Source organism: Pteropus medius, unplaced genomic scaffold (assembly GCF_902729225.1).
Source record: "Pteropus medius unplaced genomic scaffold, Ma_sr-lr_union100, whole genome shotgun sequence".
Taxonomy (NCBI): domain Eukaryota; kingdom Metazoa; phylum Chordata; class Mammalia; order Chiroptera; family Pteropodidae; genus Pteropus; species Pteropus medius.
In genome coordinates, this window is record NW_024354886.1 from 1,880,812 (window position 1) to 1,898,776 (window position 17,965).

General features: G+C 33.9%; 1 protein-coding gene across 1 annotated transcript in view; it reads left to right on the forward strand.

The window, feature by feature from the left end:
* Positions 1–17,965, forward strand: part of BTBD9 (BTB domain containing 9) — a 361,080-nt gene that overhangs the window by 26,078 nt on the left and 317,037 nt on the right. Inside the window, 3 exon segments of the mRNA XM_039856139.1 lie at positions 10,896–11,107; positions 14,443–14,806; positions 15,882–16,146. Of these exon segments, the coding sequence (XP_039712073.1) occupies positions 10,923–11,107; positions 14,443–14,806; positions 15,882–16,146 (814 nt within the window). The 5' untranslated portion in view covers positions 10,896–10,922.

Genomic DNA, 17,965 nt, shown 5'->3' on the forward strand with positions numbered 1-17,965 from the left:
TACTTACTTACTTACTTATTTACTTACTTACTTACTTACTTATTTAACATTTTTAAATTTTTCCCCCTCTCCACTTCCTCCTCCCCTCGGGTAACCACTAGTCCATTGTCCATGTCCATGAGTCTCTGTTTGTTTGTCCTGTTCATTTGTTGCTTTTAGGATTATATCCCACATATAAGTGATGTCATATAATTTTCAACCTTTTCTGTCTGGCTTATTTCTCTTAGTATGATTATTTCAGGGTCCATCCATGTTTTCGCAAATGGCAGTATTTCATCTCTTCTTATGGCTGAGTAATATTCCATTGTATATATGTACCATAGCTTCTTTAGCCAATCATCTATCATAGGACACTTTGGTTGCTTCCGTGCCCTGGCCACTGTGAATAATGCTACTATGAGCATCGGTGTGCTTTTCAGATATGAGTTTTCAAGTCTTTGGGGTAAATACCTGGTAGAGGGATTGCTGGATCGTATGATTGATCAATTCTCAGTTTTTTGAGAAACCTCCATACTGTTTTCCATAGTGGCTGTACCAATTTGCAGTCCCATCATCAGAGTATGAGGCCTTTTTTGAAGCATAAGCTTAAGAAGATACTTTGTAGGGAAGAAGAAGAAACAGCAAACCTCAGTGAGGAAACTTTAAAACATAATACAGTGAAGCTCACTTGGGTAATTTGATATTTATTTTGTTGTAGGATACCAGATTTGAATGCTTTTGTTTGTTTACAGGTATTTGGGAAAGATTGTTTCAATTAGAGATGAGATCCAGAGAAACTGAAAACGGCTTGAATTGAATAGAAATAAAAATAATACTGCAAATTACATATTGTGCTGTTTTTGCCTTCAGAGTCTTAGATATTTTGTGATTGAATAATAGAGTAGCTTCTCCCAACCACCACAGAATTAGATATCATTGCCAAACTGACCCAAGAGCATTGCCTTGTTTAAGAGAACACTTCTCAGAAAGATGGCTCAAGGCCACTGGTGGGTCCTGATCAAAAAATATTGACAAATGTCAGGTGACTTCGTAGTATTTTATTTATATGTGTCCTTTGATGACTTACTAGTAACAATCAAGGGCATGTGAAATGTAGCATTCATAAATCCACATCAGCATAATACTACAATTTATAAAAGATTCTGATTTATTTTCCTACTAAGAAGTCTGGCTTTTATGCAGTCTGTAGCAATGTTGCAAAGCTCCTGTTCCGCATGTGAACATACATAAGGTAGAATTATTTTACATTTTTGAAGATACATCAGCATATGTTGAGTTGGTTGTGCTTTTTAGTTGTTTCTATTTTTGTTTTTTTTTATTATAAACTACTGTTTAGCCTTCTCATTATCAACTTAATTTGTAGGTTGTTCAGTTAACCCTATAATGTATGTTGATGCATATGTGTATTAATATTCTTGGTCTATAATTTTTCGGTTAATACAGTTTAACTACATTGCAGTTAAAATATGAATTATTCTTCCCATATTAATAAAGCACACGTATATGTAATCTCCAAAAGTTGTCTTGAAAAAATGAATGACACTTTATTCTTATCACCCATGACATATTTTCCCTGGTTTGAGTAGGGTGTGTTAAAGTTTGAGAACTGCTCGTCAGGTCTAGGAATCTGAGTCAGAATCATTTCTGATTTCTTCCATGTAACTACAGCAACTCTTGTAAGTTCAGGACCCTGACGGGACCTTCATTGTCTGTGGCCTTGGACAAGTTGTCTAATCTTGTCTGTGTCTCAATTTCCTATCCATAAATTAGGATAAAAAATAGCACCTACCTAATCCAGTTCTTTGAATATTAGATAAGATGATGTATGTAAAATGCTTAGGACTCTGTCTGGCTTATAGTAAATCCTCAATAAATAGTCACCATTATTACTAGGTGAGAAGTACTTTTGGTGTCCCTACTGCAAAATGGTTAATATGCTACTAAACTGTGATTTCGTTTTAAGCTTCTTTTTAGGTTAAAATATTCAACTAATTTTTATTCATTGAACATATGTTTAACTCCTTTTGTATGGATGTTCATTGTTAGTAATAGTGTATGTTTCAAATGATCTTGATTATTTCAAATTTGGAAGTCAGTTTTTTGTTGAAATATATTTGACATTTAACATTCTGTGTAAATGTTTAAGGTGTACGATATATTAATTTGATGTATTTATATATTGTGATAAGATTGCCATTGTAGCAATAATTAAGACTTGTATCATTTTACGTAATTATCATTGCTTTTTAGTGGAAGGAATAAAGTCCTAGTCTCTTAGCAGGTTTGATAGTTATAATACAATATTGTATGTATTCACTGTACTCTGCATTAAATCTCTAGGACTTATGGCAGAGTCACCTTATAAAATCTAGTTACCAGTAGAGTTGTCATAATAGTCTTTTTCTTCTCGTTTGCTTGTGTTGGCAATGTTACATTATCTTCAGTGAGTGGTTTCCTTGTAAGAACCTTTTTAAATCCTCTTGTCATTTTGTGAGCAGTAATTTAATTAAAACTAGATAACAAATAGAAAATACATATAAGCAAGCACACAGGTAAACCTGATAACTTCCCTTGAGCAAGTTAGGATACTACCTTCAGCCCTGCCACTTTGTGAGTCGAATTCCTACTCTTCTCTCAAGACACCTGTTTATCTTATGAGGCAAGTGACTCTTTTTTGACATGCAGATCATGAGAGAGAGGCAATGTCCAACTACATATTAACTATTACTAAAGCTTATTTTTTCTCCCTTTTCTAGGTTAAAAATACATATCAATAGAAGTGTTAAGGTTTTCTTCTCAAATTTCTATGGTTTGTATTATACTCTCCATGGATTGTGAGCACCCCATTTTGGAGAGAAAGTAGCCAATTATTTAAATATTAACTCTTATTCTGATATAAAAGTATACCATAATTTATACCATAATTTTCTGAGTTCCTATTCATTTAATATTCTGTTTAGCATAGCTGTGGTTATTTTGGTATGGTATTATGGAAGATAACTATATTTGACTTATGATTTCTAAAAATCATAAACTTATGGCCTGCTAGTTGTAGAATTGACATTATTTGTCATCTAGTCCTACCTTCCTAGTAGACAGTGAGTTCTTCAAAGGTAGCTACAGCTCTAGTATTAATCTTTGTGTTTCTGTCACCTAGCACTGGGCCTGTAGTGTAGAGGGAGCTTAATCTTTATCAAATGAATTATATACAAATTCAGAAACTAGTTTGTCCCTTGGGAGAGAAGTGGAGAATCAGTGTAATAATCGATAAATGGAGTTACATATACTCTCAATAAAATAATCTTGTCAAATATTTTTGTTATGGCATAACAAAATTTTTTAGTGTTCCAAGCTGAGCTTATCTATAAACATTTATTTACAAATGTATAAAATTGTAGAGTGACAAGAATTTGCAGCTGGATTGGATGTTAGAAATCATTTAATCTTTCCCAGAGAAAGACATTTCAGGAATCCTGATAATAGAAAATGCCTATGAATTCCATCGTGTTTTTCACGGTAGCACTTTACTTCCTGAGTGTTATTACTCTTCTGTAAGGTTTAGAATTGGATTTGCAGAATATCAGAATCAAGGTTATACTTACCAGTGTGGTCATTCTACACCTGTTCATTCAAACTTTTGGATGATGTGGGTAGTGTATATATCAAAAGAAGTGAGGTATCCTTCCCATGAGAAAGTGGAATGTGATTTTTTTTAGAGTGTTTGAGATGCGGACAAGATATCATTTATCTCCCCAAGCAATATTAATTTAAAGTTTAAGGAATACTACTTCAAATTACACACCACATGGATACCAAGAGCAGAAAGAAATTGCTAAACCATATGCTTGTAAATGCCATCTCTTTCCTCAAGAGGAAGATCATTTATATTTTGCAATTAAGAGCAGAAGGTCTTTTTTCCCATAAAGGCCTACAGTCAGAAAATACGCAGGGTGAAGAGAGCGTCCCAGGAGAGATTTATACAGCTTTGAAGGACTCATTGGCATCTCTACCTGGTAGAACTTTGCTTTTTGTCTGTTTCCTGATTAAACTCTGGAGAATAAAATTTTAATTCTAAAAAATGTGATAAACCCTTGTAAAAGAAAAGTTTGTAAACAGTTCAACTAGAAGTGTGCTTTGAGTAAAGAAATCGATATTTAGGTTGACTTGGTTTTTTCAAACTTCTGAAGAGGCAATTATGACATTTCAACATGATCAACTACATATAGTGCTCTTACTTTATTGATGGACATTGTTTATTATTTTGGTTAGAACAAATGAGTGTGGGTTTCATATTGCATAATGAATAGTCACTAACCCTGAGAATTTTAGTACTGCTTCTTTTGTCTTTAAAAATTTTTTTTGATATATTTGAATCCATGTAAATTAACCACCTACAAAAAATAGTGTAGTTTCTATACCACCATCCCTGATAAATCCATATGAAGTGCCAGAACCGTCAACTAATAATTGTGTACATGGTTGAGGTATTCGTGATCTCTCGGAGTAAGTCCCTGTTTTTCCTGGCTTCCTACTTTTCTCCTTCCTCCCACCTTGAAGGAACAGCTTAAGTAAACAGATTACACCTGCCCTATCTTGTGAACATCAGCAAGTTTTAGGCTCCAGGATTGTCAACTGAAGCAGATTTCTGAGCATTTTGTTTGCATCTGAGAAAATCTGCCTTAAGTCTAGAAAAAGTCGTGCTGAAATCCGTAAGGTGAAGATCTTTAATTGGGATGTATCAGGTAGTGTCCTAGTAGACTATGCTACTCAGGTATCTGATATTCATTATGTTTTGCCTGTCTTAGTGTAATGAACTTTTTGTCCTTACTTTCAAGTTGTTAATTTTTACCTTGGAGATAATATATAGTCCCTTTGCTTACCATTCTGTTTTAGTCACTAAATCAGGCACTATTGGTTGTGGCAAATTAAAACACTCGCTGTCTCATACACAGACTAATATATTTTGTAATTTTAGTGGCCAAAGTTATTGAAGTATTTATATATAGTTTTATTACAAATAAAACACACTCGTAATAAAATTTTTAAACATTACAAAAATATGTAGCGCACTATGTAAAAATGTTCCCATAACACTGATCAGTTGGGTAACTCTTGTTAACAAATTGGTGTTTGCTTTTTATTTATTAACAAAATATGATTTTACTCTAATACTGTTTTCCAGCTCACCTTTCTTGCACATGCATACATATATTTAAGATTTTTTTCAGTGTCAGTAGCCTTTAACTTTATTCTTTTTAAATCATTATATAATATTCCATTGTATAGACTTACCATTATTTGTTTACCCATTTCCCTTTAAATAGGCATTTAAGTTTTTCCAATTTTTTACTGTTACAGAAAGTGCTAAAGTTAATATCCTTATGTACTTAATTTTATGCTCTTGTGTAAATATGCAGCTTACTTTTTTCAAAATGGCTAGCCAAACCTTTTGAGAAATCTGTATTTTTTTCCATTGAATTGAAATGTTTCAGTTATATATACAGAATTTGTACATATACTTGGACTAACGTGCTCCAATGATCTGTCTCTCTAATGTGACATTGTTTTAATTGCTCTAATTTATCATTTGCTTTCTCATCCAGTAAGCTGACCCCCTCTCTTATTGCTCTTTTTTTTTTAGGATATAATAAATTACATATTTATTCTTCTAGATGAACTCCTTTATCCCAATTTACTTTAAAAACTCTGTGTGATTATGATATACACTACTTTTAATTCCTGTATTAATTAGAATGCTGTTAGCCTAAAAAAACCTTTGATAAATATAAAATTCTTACTTCTCATTCTCAATATTCTAATATGTGTGCCAGTTTGTCAAATTATTATTTTTTAATTGTGTGTCCCTACCAAGAATGTTTTGTTGAATTTTGCTGTTAGTAAAGCATTGTTTTTCTTCACAATATAAAGTACAACAAAATATTAAATATGTGTTTTTAATACGGTGATTTAAAGATGATTGGTCTCTTTACAACATTGGTCTATTTCCAAACAGTGTATGTCTCTTCATTTATTTTTCTGAAATCCCTCAATAGAGTTTTATAATTTCCTTTACATGTTCTATGAGTTTATTTCTAGGTTATTGCATGTGTTTTGCAATTATAAATTGCAATTTTTTTCTCATTTTCTTAGCTGGTTATTTTGGCATAAAGGGATACTATTTTATTTATTTTTATTTAAATTTATTTTTATTTTTTTTGTTTTTTCTTCCATATGTTTATTTTAATTTTTCAATTAGAGTTGACATTCAATATTATTTTATATTAGTTTCAGGTATACAGCATGACGTTTATACCTGATGGTATGTAATTTAGGATACTATATGTTTTTATATAATAATTTTATGTGGTCACTTTAGTGAATCTCCTTTATTTTCTCTTACATCTTTTCAGTTGAGTCTCATAGTTATTTCATGTGGGCAGATTATCAGTAGTAGTGATGATTTTGCCTTTGTTTCTTCCTCAGTTTACCTTTAACTTGGTTTTCTTAATTGCATTGTTTGGTTCCAGAAAAATATTAATAATGATAAGATTAGATATCTTATTTCTGAACTTTCTAGGAATATTTCTAGTGTTTTATTATTAACCAGATGCTTACATTTGTTACAGTTAGTCTTTGTATGTGTGTATCAAGCTAAAGAAGTATCATTTTATTCCTATTCACTTAAAATTTTAAAAAATAAACTTATTAATGATTGCATAAAAGGTATTTTAGTTTTTATTATGCTAATTGTATATTTTAATTTTTTTACGTTTTAATTTGATGACAGTTACGTTCCCTAATATTCATCCATCCTTTTGGAATTGACCTGCTTTGTCATGCATCCTTCTGCTTAATTCTGTTTCCTAATATTTTACATAGGATTTTTTTCATGTATACTGGTTTTTCAGTGTGTGGTTGTGGTCACATCTTGTGTCAGGGTTACATTGGCTTCATAAGAAGAAGCAGAAAACTGCTTTTTCCTATTTGCACAGGAATAGTTTAACATTGGAATTATTTGATCCTCGAAGCTTTGAAGAAACCTGTTCATAAAACTGGATCTAGCATATTGGGAGGTCAGAGGTCAGGAATACATTTGGACAGGTGGGGTAGATTATTTTTTTAGTATACTTTGTCCTATCCAAATCTAAGATTAAATAAGTGTATCAGATAGGCTTTTAGATTCCTTGTTTTCAGTGCTTTTGCTAACGTTATTAGATTCTCTGTTTCTGGAACATACGAAAAAAGAGTTAACATAGCAGTATTGAACTTTTACCTTTAGAAAGGGCTGCTTGCAAAGTTGTCCCTTTTCTGGCATCAGGAGACAGATTTTAGAAAGATTCTTGCTATTAATTGATAAGCTCACTTAAACCGTTTGTATAAACAATTGTGATTTATGTTCAGTACTACTTTCATTCTTGGAGACTGGAATTTGGATACATGCCAGACAAGAGCTATCTACATTAACAGCCCCCCTCATTAAACACCATAGGTATTGAGTGTCTAATAAGTTTACTGGTTGGTAACATTTAACACATTTTGTCACATCTTGCTGGGAGGGTACATCCAGTGTATCTCCATTGGGAGAGGACCCTTGGAAGCTTTTCTCTGGTTTCTCTCAGACTTTGTTCCATGTGCTTTTTCAAAACCTTTGCTGATTTTGCTTTGTATTCTTTTGCTGTGGTAAATCACAGACATGAGTACAACCATATGCTGTCATGAGAGTCCATTTTATGTGATAGGCCAAAACAGCGATATTAAAAGGCAGTGGCAGAGTTAAAAAACATAACTTAAAAAAATCCCTAATATAACCATGTCATTACAGGTGTAGAAACAATCATGGAAGTTAGAAAATTTGTCAAAATCACCTATGTCATTAGTGGCAGAGTAAGTTTTAAAGCTTAAGAAACAAGTCAATAAACAATTTTACTCCATGAACTTAAAATGTTTTTTCCAATTTTATTTATCAAATTAAAATTGGTGTTTTAAAAAATTAAGTTTATTGATGTATGGTTTCTAACACATGCTTTTTTTAATGCAAGTGAGTGGACCCAAACTATCACATTGTAGATAAGCTAGGGCATCCGGTGAAAATATATTCTGCATACAAGCTGTGACATTGGTAACTTTGTTAGCACCATTTGCTTCTTTGCAATACGATTTAAAATGGAATCATATCCTAAACTAATTTTGTCAGCAGATATTTTGTTTATATATGTGTGCACCTATGTAAGGGTTGTGAACCTACAACGGAGTCTAAATCAGTGCCTCTTTTCCATGCTGCTCATTAGAATCACATCTGAGACCAATTAAATTAGAATCTCTGATGGGTGGAGCTCAAGCATCTTTTTTTTTTTAAGCTTCCCATGTGATTCCAGTGTCTGGCAAGTTCATTGAGAATCACTGGTCTAATTAAAATTCTTTCTTTATGCCAATAAAAAATGTGTTTATTTCCATATAAGTGGCTATTTTGTATACCTCTCAATTTTCACTTTATATCTCTAGTTGGAAAAGCATAATTAAAATGTAAATTTAACAAAATGAAATTGTATGTATTAAGTACAGATCTGGAGAACCTATTAAGATGATATTTATATATGTATTATTAATGTTTATTATGTATCAATCGAAGAATTATAAATTTGTTTTTGAGTTAACCAAAAATCAGTCATTGTCCGTCAAGAACCATTTAGTCAATCATTTGAATCTTACTGATGACGTGGATAAAATTTTAAGAGAATGTTATACCAGAGAATATATTCACTGGGTCTAGGCACATCTTGTTTTATTGCACGTCCTTTTATTGAGCCATAAAAATGTTGCATTTTTTACAAATTGAAGGCAAGACCCTCCACCAACCAAAAGATTACTATTTTCTTTATTGCTATACAGCGGTGGTCTGAAACTGAACCCACAATATCTCTGAGGTATGGCTGTATATGCATTGCATCGTTTCAGCCAGAGAAAGCATCTGTTTTGTTTAGAGTTATGCATCATCATTGAAATATTAGATAGTGATGTGAGAGAGAGTTTGTGTTGAAGAAGAAAGGGATTTTGAAATCAGGCACGAGTTGCTTTCAGAATTTCATGGCTGACATAGGAAGTGACCATGTTATTTTGAACATTGATTGGGTAACCTAGCCAGAACCCAAAACAAAAAACAAAAACAGTCTGATTCTTTATCTAGTCAGTCCTTAATCATATGTTATTAGCAGGGATTAGCAAACTATAGCCTGAGGGTTAAGTCCAACTCTTTTCTATAAATAGTTTTATTGGAATATAGCCATGCTCATTCATTTACTTTTGTCTGTGGCTGCTTTTAGTTGAATAGTATCGTGACAGAGACTATATAGCCTATAAAGCCTAAAAATATTTTACTATCTGACCCTTTGCAGAGAGTTTGCCAGCTCCTGTGTTAGACTGTTATATCACACATTAGATTATTGATTCACACATGATTTGCTGACACTCCTAAGTTGATCTTCTTAAGTTGAATTTGGTCTTTCATACACAGTTGACTGGAGTTGATTCCGTTTTTAGGGCTTTCAAATGGAGATTGCAGTTGAAAGAAAGAGATTTGCCTTGGTAACAAGGAGAGTATGCTGCTAGCCCTCTGATGCTCCTACTCTATAGGGGGCCAGGAGCTTGTCTCTTTGCCTAACATCCTCCATGTTCCTCTAAATGACAGTCCTTGATGTAACTCCCTCTTTTGGAGGTGGGCATGGAGTAGCTGGTAACTGGAGAACCTGGACCATGAGGAGCTTCCACTGTACTCACTGGGGTAAAGACTATTTTTCACACACTTTGCTAATAATGGATCTGGATGTGAAAGTTGAAAGATTAGGAATGGTTTACCCTTTAATCCTTCCTGGTCCAAATGGAGAGTTCGAGAAGGTGTTGTGGGCTAGTGGAGAGAGCATATCCAGCTCAATTCCCCTAGTCTCTGGTGTAGTGTAGGGTAGCTGGCTCACCTCTGAGGTGTCCACCACATTTCCACCTTGGGCACCCGAATGCTAGTGAAGGCTGGGTTACTTACACCAGAAAGAGCAGTACCTGCAAATATTGTACAGACTTAAGAACATAAACATTTTTAGTTTTCAAAGCACATAATTTCCCTTTCCAAAATGTAAAGATGTTAATCAAGTTTTAGTTCTTTGCTTTTTAGTTACATTTGCAGAAAGGCATTGCATGCAAAAGCAAAGAAGTGCCTGTAAATGAGAATAAATGTAATAATGTGGTAAACACCTGCATTGTGATCATCAGAGCTGCAAGTTCGAACTAGAAGTTACAGTCTTGAGAAAAATATTTCGGGTTTTCTTTTTTTGAGCAGGATTAGGATGCTTGCTATAAACTTTCATTAAAAAATGTCGTTATTTTGTGAATCTAGAAATTTTATATTTTTTATAAAATACTTAAGATGATTTTAGACCAAAACTTCTGAAATTATTTGAAATGTGATGATTTAGTTTATTCCGTGATTTAGGTCTAGATCTGTGCCCGAATGACTTTTATTCTGGGTATAGTGTACCCTACCTTATTAAATATATCTGTGCTAAAAGAGGAATCTTCTGGTTGTTGACTTTCCTTTTCCTGAGGTACTGAGGAATGAGGGACCTGTATTTGGGCACAGCGATCTAGACTGTGATAGTTCTAAGTGCTGTTAGTGTTTGAAGACCGGGCATTTATTTTTGTTTTCCTAATGTGATAAGGCAGTGAAGGTAGTGGAATTAATGGAAGCAAGCTAAATTGCTTGCCAGAATAAATGGATTAATGATGAAATCTCTCTCATGTGATTTTCTGAAGTACTTTAAATTTTTACTTAGCTATGTTTATGGTATGTGATTTTCTAAGTATACTTTTCTCCCCCCAATAACTCTCATCCTTTCTTTATATACTAGATCAGCGACTATCATCTATTCCACAAGATGAGTAACAGCCACCCTCTTCGCCCCTTTACTGCAGTGGGGGAAATTGATCATGTGCACATTTTGTCTGAACATATTGGTGCCTTGTTGATTGGGGAAGAATATGGCGACGTCACATTTGTCGTGGAAAAGAAACGTTTTCCTGCCCACAGGGTAATTTTAGCAGCGAGGTGCCAGTATTTTCGGTAAGTCTGTAATACTTTTTGAAGATTCAAGTCACTAGTAGGAAACACTGATATTTTCTACTCTATGAAAACTATGTAACAAAGCATAACAATAAATACTAGCAATCCTTCAATTCTGCATCTATAAGAATTTTGTCTTTGTAGACTTTTTGTTATTTTTTGAAAATTGCCTTTCTCTTCAGGAGCCATCTTGAGTTAGAGTTATAGAGTTAGAAGGCTCCCCTGCCTAGACTGTACCCAATCAACTAATTTTCAAGACTCTAGAATATTTCTCAGGTTGCGTCTTTGTTTCCCTTACTTTCTCCTCACAGTTGATGACTAATGATTTGTTGGCAGATAGGTTTCTTGCTGTATAGACAGACTACCCTCTGGACTTGCTAATGAACATGAATAGAATACCTCTTAGTTTCAGACTACTGACATCCAGGATCTATAGATAACCCAGCACATCTGTCTCTAAGACAGGCAGTCTGATAACCCCAAATTAAATGAAACTTAAGTATTTACTGAGACTGTTTCATACTTATATTAGAAGTAGAACTAAACAAAATATTTATGTATATAATTAATATAAAAATTATATGTAGCTATTGTTTGTTATTCTAACCCTTAATTTCCAGGGTTATAAATATTAAACTGAGCTCTTATTACCCTGCATTTTACCTAATGTTAGTTAAAAGAGAGTGATCACAGAATGTAATTTATCTTTGATAAATCCATAGAGTCCATATCCATAAAATCATGGATTTGCCTGGGCAACTTAATATCTAAAATCAAGATGCCAGTGGCTTAGAGAAAATTTCAGTTATCTTTTATTGAAAACTGCAGTCAGAATTAATTGACAGCAAAACAGCAACACCTAGAGACACACATTGTAGTAAAGTACGTCTCTTGGAAATATTTAACTATTTAGCTAGAACTCTTGCAGTACTTTATAAACATTTTTAGAACATTCCATCTTGTACATGTAAAATGCCACTGTAGATGAAGCTGGGAGTCTAGAAAATACAGGAGTCTATTAAGAGTTCTACCTGACACTCTCTTTTTCTTCTCAATAATGGTCAGCTCTCCGAAGGCAGCTGACCTTGGTCTAGTCACTATTTGTTACAAGCCTCTGTCCTTGCACACTTTTTCTTTTGTATTTCTTTTCCTTTTCTTACTTTTGGTCCACTCATTACTTTAAAGTGTTTTTTAAGAGTCCATTCTTTCTTATCAGAACTTTTTAGCTTTATGTTTAATATTTGCTAATAGTATATACCTTACCCTCTTTCAAAAATAATTTGAGACAACTGTATGTGGGTACCTTTTAGGGGATCGGTATATTCTTAAACTCAAATACTTTTAGAGATTTGAAGATCACATTGAGTGAATGGAATATACTTCCTTCAGTTATTGACTTTGTTCTTGATGTCTCTTTTTGGCTGTTTTACCTTTAATGTCTGATGGCTCAGTAGGCTAAACTCAAAGTCATTACCAGTGCTATCTTAGATTCTCATTGCTGACACTGTTCATGTGCTAACATAAGTTAACTGGCAGCAGTCAAGAGAGGCCTTATTAAGTATTGTCAGAAAGCTTATCAATTCCCAGATAAAGTTAAACTAACTGTACAGGAGGGAACTTTCTATATGTTGGGGGTTCATATTTAGGGTTCCAAGGAAACCTCATCAAAACCACTTTTAAGGTATTGAGAATCCAGATAAATATCATGGATCACACTGGTGTAGGACTAAGTCTTGGTGAGATCTCCCCAGGAAGATGTTCTTTAATCTTGTAATTTTAAAGTTATGATTGGATGCTGTCTGGATTAATGAAAACCTTCAAGAGTGTTTTTAGGCAGAGTATAACCAAGTGAAGAGGTATATTCAGCATGAATATTTTACTGGATGGTTTCAACTATTTTCCTGAGGCAAGCAAGAATGCTGGATCCTGAGGGAGGGTCGGGGGAGTCTTAGGCAAGTATGGAGGGAACTCTTGAAATGCTAGTCCTGCTCTGAGAATGTGAGGCGCAGGAGGGATATCTTTTTGTCCCTTATTCTCCTGCTCTCATTTTTACTTGTTTTCTTTCTCACTCCTTACTATTTCTTTTATGCATTCCTCCCTTTATTTTCCTCTGTCCACCCTTTCTTCTCTAATAGATTAAAGGTTTAATTGCTTCATATTTCTCACAGAGTAATAGAGGTAGAAATTCAAATTTATTACCTGACTGAATTGTCTGGTTTTTGTTTTTAGATGAGCAGAAAAGCAATAATGTGGGGATTTTTTAAAATCTGACAAATACTAAAAGACAAAAAAAGTCAGCCATCCATAATTCCATTACAGTGTCATTTTTAATTTACAAAATAACAATGAAAGTCCTTTCCTACCAGCTATCTAATCTCATTCCCCAGAGACAACCACTATTAACAGTTTAATATGAATTTCCTGATTTTTCTCAATATAAATAGATATATCTATATATACCTATGTGCATACACATACATATAAGTATGTGCTGTACACTTTTCTCCTCAACACATATGGGTCTGCAGCTTACCTACTATATCCTAGACATCTTTCCAAGACAGTATATATTGATCTCCCTTAATCTTTCTAATCACTGCGCAGAATGTTTATATCACAGCTTTTTTAAACCATGTTCCTCCTGATGGACATTTAAATCTTTTCTAGTGTTTCCATTTTTCATTGTATAATCTTATATGTTAATCTTTACCATGTTCTATTATGTCTGTAGAATTGAGTCTTAAAAGTGAGAATACCGAGTTGAAGGGTATGCACATTTTAAATTTGAATAAGATATTACTTAAATTACTTTCCTAAAAGGGGTGCCCATTTACACTCTGAAAGTAGTATATGAGAGCCTGTTTTTCCATTGCTTTTGCAGCGCTGAATATTAATAGGCTTTTTTTTCTGCCAGTCTAACAGAGAAGAATGACACCTGATTGTGTTTAATTGTTTTTACCTGATTATGTCTTTTCCGATAGAGTTTTACTTTTTAAATTGCCTTATTGGCCTTTAACATGTTTATATTGATTTCATTGTTCCTCTCAAAAGAGCACTTTCATCTTTCTATTTAATGAAATGTCTGTTACATATCTTGAGCTCTCAGAGTATTTCATTAGTCCAGTTGTTTATAGAATTATTTCAACATAGTTTTAAAATTATTTCTCTTTGTTTCGTTAGAGAACTATTTTAAATGATTACTATGCATTTCTTTACCTGAGTCTTTGTGTCACTAAACAACTTTATGTTTGTATAACGTTGATAACTATTATTTCATAATTTTGTAGCAAATCTTATTTGAGGTTTTTCTCACGTGTTTCTTCTCTGACATGCAGAGCATTACTGTATGGTGGAATGCGAGAATCTCAGCCCGAGGCAGAAATCCCTCTCCAAGATACCACTGCAGAAGCATTCACAATGCTACTTAAGTACATCTACACTGGGCGGGCGACACTGACAGATGAGAAGGAGGAGGTGCTGCTGGACTTTTTGAGCCTGGCTCATAAATATGGATTTCCAGAGCTGGAGGATTCTACCTCTGAGTATCTCTGCACCATACTTAACATTCAGAATGTCTGTATGACTTTTGATGTTGCCAGTCTCTACTCACTTCCCAAGTTAACTTGTATGTGCTGCATGTTTATGGACAGAAATGCTCAGGAGGTGCTCTCAAGTGAAGGCTTCCTCTCCCTTTCTAAGGTGTGTCATTGTCTGCAAATAATTTACAGGCATACATTGTTTTGTTTCTATCTGTACAGTAGAAATAAAGTAGTAGACTAAGGATAAAAAATAAAAATCATATGTGTAGAAGAAGTTGTGTGTCTAACCACCTGCCTCTGTAAGAGAGAGGCAGACTGCTTCTGTTTTCTTTTAAAGTTCTTCTAAATTCTGTATGCAAAAGAGACTTTGATGCTGAGTGGTTGTTTTCAATGTGATGACAGCCATATAGGCTCCTTTGTGGTGTTGCATAATAGTTTTTGGTTTATATTTCTTTGACAGAGAGTGCAACTAATAATTCCTTATTACAAGAAGGAAAATTCATAAAGGAGATCAGATGCATCATTGGATGCCTTTAGGTCACTGTTTTGTTTTTGTTTTTTTGCTGACTCAAAATTCACTATAAAAGGATGTTTTTATACTGTGTAATACCTGGAGTGAAACTATTTTGCTCAAATCTTTCTCTGAACCCTGGTAGTTGTCCCTTCTTTCTATGTTTCTCTTAGGGCCTGGATATTTGGAATGTGAATACCTATTTGAAAAGCTATATATCTTTGTGTTTAAACTATAATTTTTATTATCCTACTTTATTTTTAGAGGCAAGGGTCTTTAAGGATTCCACCTATTTTGCTGGATGTCAGTCTGAAAATCTGAAATCATCAACCATCAAAAATATGATGGTGCAGCAATAGTGTGAAACAAAGGATTTTGAAATTTAAATGGCAGATGTATCTTACTTATAAGTGAAAACTCTCCTGAAGAACCTATGTGGAATGATAGCTTCTCACATTGCCACTTTTCCTCTTGTTTTATTAAAGATGGATGCAGATGTGTTGGAAAGACTAGATGTTTGATGTAGTGGTACAGGATACCTACAACTATTCGCACAGCCATAATGTGCAAGAGAGTATATGGCACAAAGAATACAGAAGATGGTCAAAAAGAGTTAATTGTCTAAATATAACTGATAGTTGCCGTTCTGTAAGATTTTACTGATTGATCCTGCACATGGTTGAGCTCCATAATAACTGGCATTTTTCCTTCTTATCCTTTTCAGACAGCACTTTTAAACATCGTATTAAGAGATTCATTTGCAGCTCCCGAAAAAGATATTTTCCTAGCCTTGTTAAACTGGTGTAAGCACAATTCAAAAGAGAATCATGCTGAAATCATGCAGGCTGTGCGTTTACCTCTGATGAGTCTCACTGAACTTCTGAATGTTGTGAGGCCTTCAGGGCTATTGTCTCCTGATGCTATTCTGGATGCTATTAAAGTTCGATCAGAGAGCCGGGATATGGACCTCAATTATAGAGGCATGCTCAGTAAGTACCTGTTTATCTTAATCTCACCAAGAAGTTTTGTGTGCATCTTATGACAATCTCAGCTAAAAACTATAGTGCAGGTATATATGGTATGTGTGGGTCTAAGAACATACAGCTCTGCTCCCTATGGAACACCTTTTTTCTGTTATTCTGTTAATTTCTCCTGAGAATACATTGCTGTTGTAGACCCCAAAATAGGTATTTCTTGCTATTCCTGTACAGATTTCTCCAGTTGCTCCCTAGAATATCAGAAATAGATATTTTTCTAAAATGCTTCTTTTCATGTAAAGACTTTTTCTCCTTTTCTCCATCAAATCAGTACTAAATACATGCTCTATACTTATTATTATTTTAGGTACCATGAATATGGAGATTCTAAATAATCATAATAGCTAACACTTATGTAGCATTTCCAGCACTTATGTGGTGACTTTTCTTATTAACAAAAACAGTAGCAATTGACAATTAGAAAGTGCTTATATGTTTCAGTTACAGTCCTACATGATCATTTAATTCTCATAGCAATCCTTTGAGGATTGGTTCCATTTTACATTGGTTCCATTTTGTTCCATTTTACAAATTGGAAACTTGGTTCCATTATTGGTTCTATTTTATAAATGAGGACACTGAAGCACAAAGAGGTTAAGTCACTTACCCAAAGTCACACAGAAAGTTTTGTGGAGCTGAGAGTCAGACCTATGTAGTTAGGCTCCAGAGGCTATATAATTAACCACTAAAATATACTGTGTAAGTGCAAAATAGAGCCTCTGCCTTTGAACCTTTTAATTTTATTGTGGAAATCAGACATACCTCCATGAAGGTTGAATACAGCAATGTTCAAAATGGTTTCATGCTGTGAATTTCAGAAGAGGGTATGGCTTGGAATGATTGAAGGAAATTTGATGGAAATTATGGAGTTTGGGGTGAGTCTTGGCATTTGATATAAAAGGCATCAGGGTGGGGTGCATTTCAGATGGGAGGATTGGTAAGGTTGATAGAAGTTAGAACATTTGACCGTGAACAGAAGAGCTTGACTAGAGTAGAAGGCTTATGTTGATTAATGACAAAGAAAGTCTGTAAAGATTAGCTCAGGCAAAATCATGTAAGTCTTTGAAACTATATTGGGATTTTGCTTATGTGTAGTGAGAAGCTATTTTAGAGAGGGAGAGGGGCATGAGTACATGGTAGTTTTGAAAGATTAATCTATGGTGCTGTACTTGATAATTTAGAATAGGGAAACCCTGGATTCGGGGAGCCCAGTGAGGAGGGTATTTAATCTGTGCACACTTGATACATACAACCTTAAACTGGAGTGGTAGTAGGGAAAATGGAAAATAATGGATATATAGAGGAGATATTATTTTAAAAAATTAGATATTGGAGATTTAAATTTGAAGATTACATTTAGGAGGAAGTTGCCTTATTTTATCAAATTTAAGAAACCGGAAATTTTGAGGCACCATTGTTTAACGTACCATTAAGCAAGGAAACAATATTGCCAGTTAAACCGTGACACACCATCATGTTTATGTACCAGTTTCAGAAATGTTAAAATTTAAAAAAATGCATGTCTTGGAATTAATGAAATATAGTAGTTCTTTGAAGAAGATCTTGAGCTTATTTTTAGACTTACTGAGTTTGAGGGTTTTGGGGGACATCTAAGTTCTAAGTTCTTTCTCAGGTTAGTAATTTTACTGAGCACTCTTTTCCTTGACCATGGCTTTAGACACTCACTTGAAATACTGATTGATCTTAGCTAGGACTTCCTTCCTGACTCATCACATTTAGATTTGTTTGCGTTGAGTTTGAAGAAAAAGCA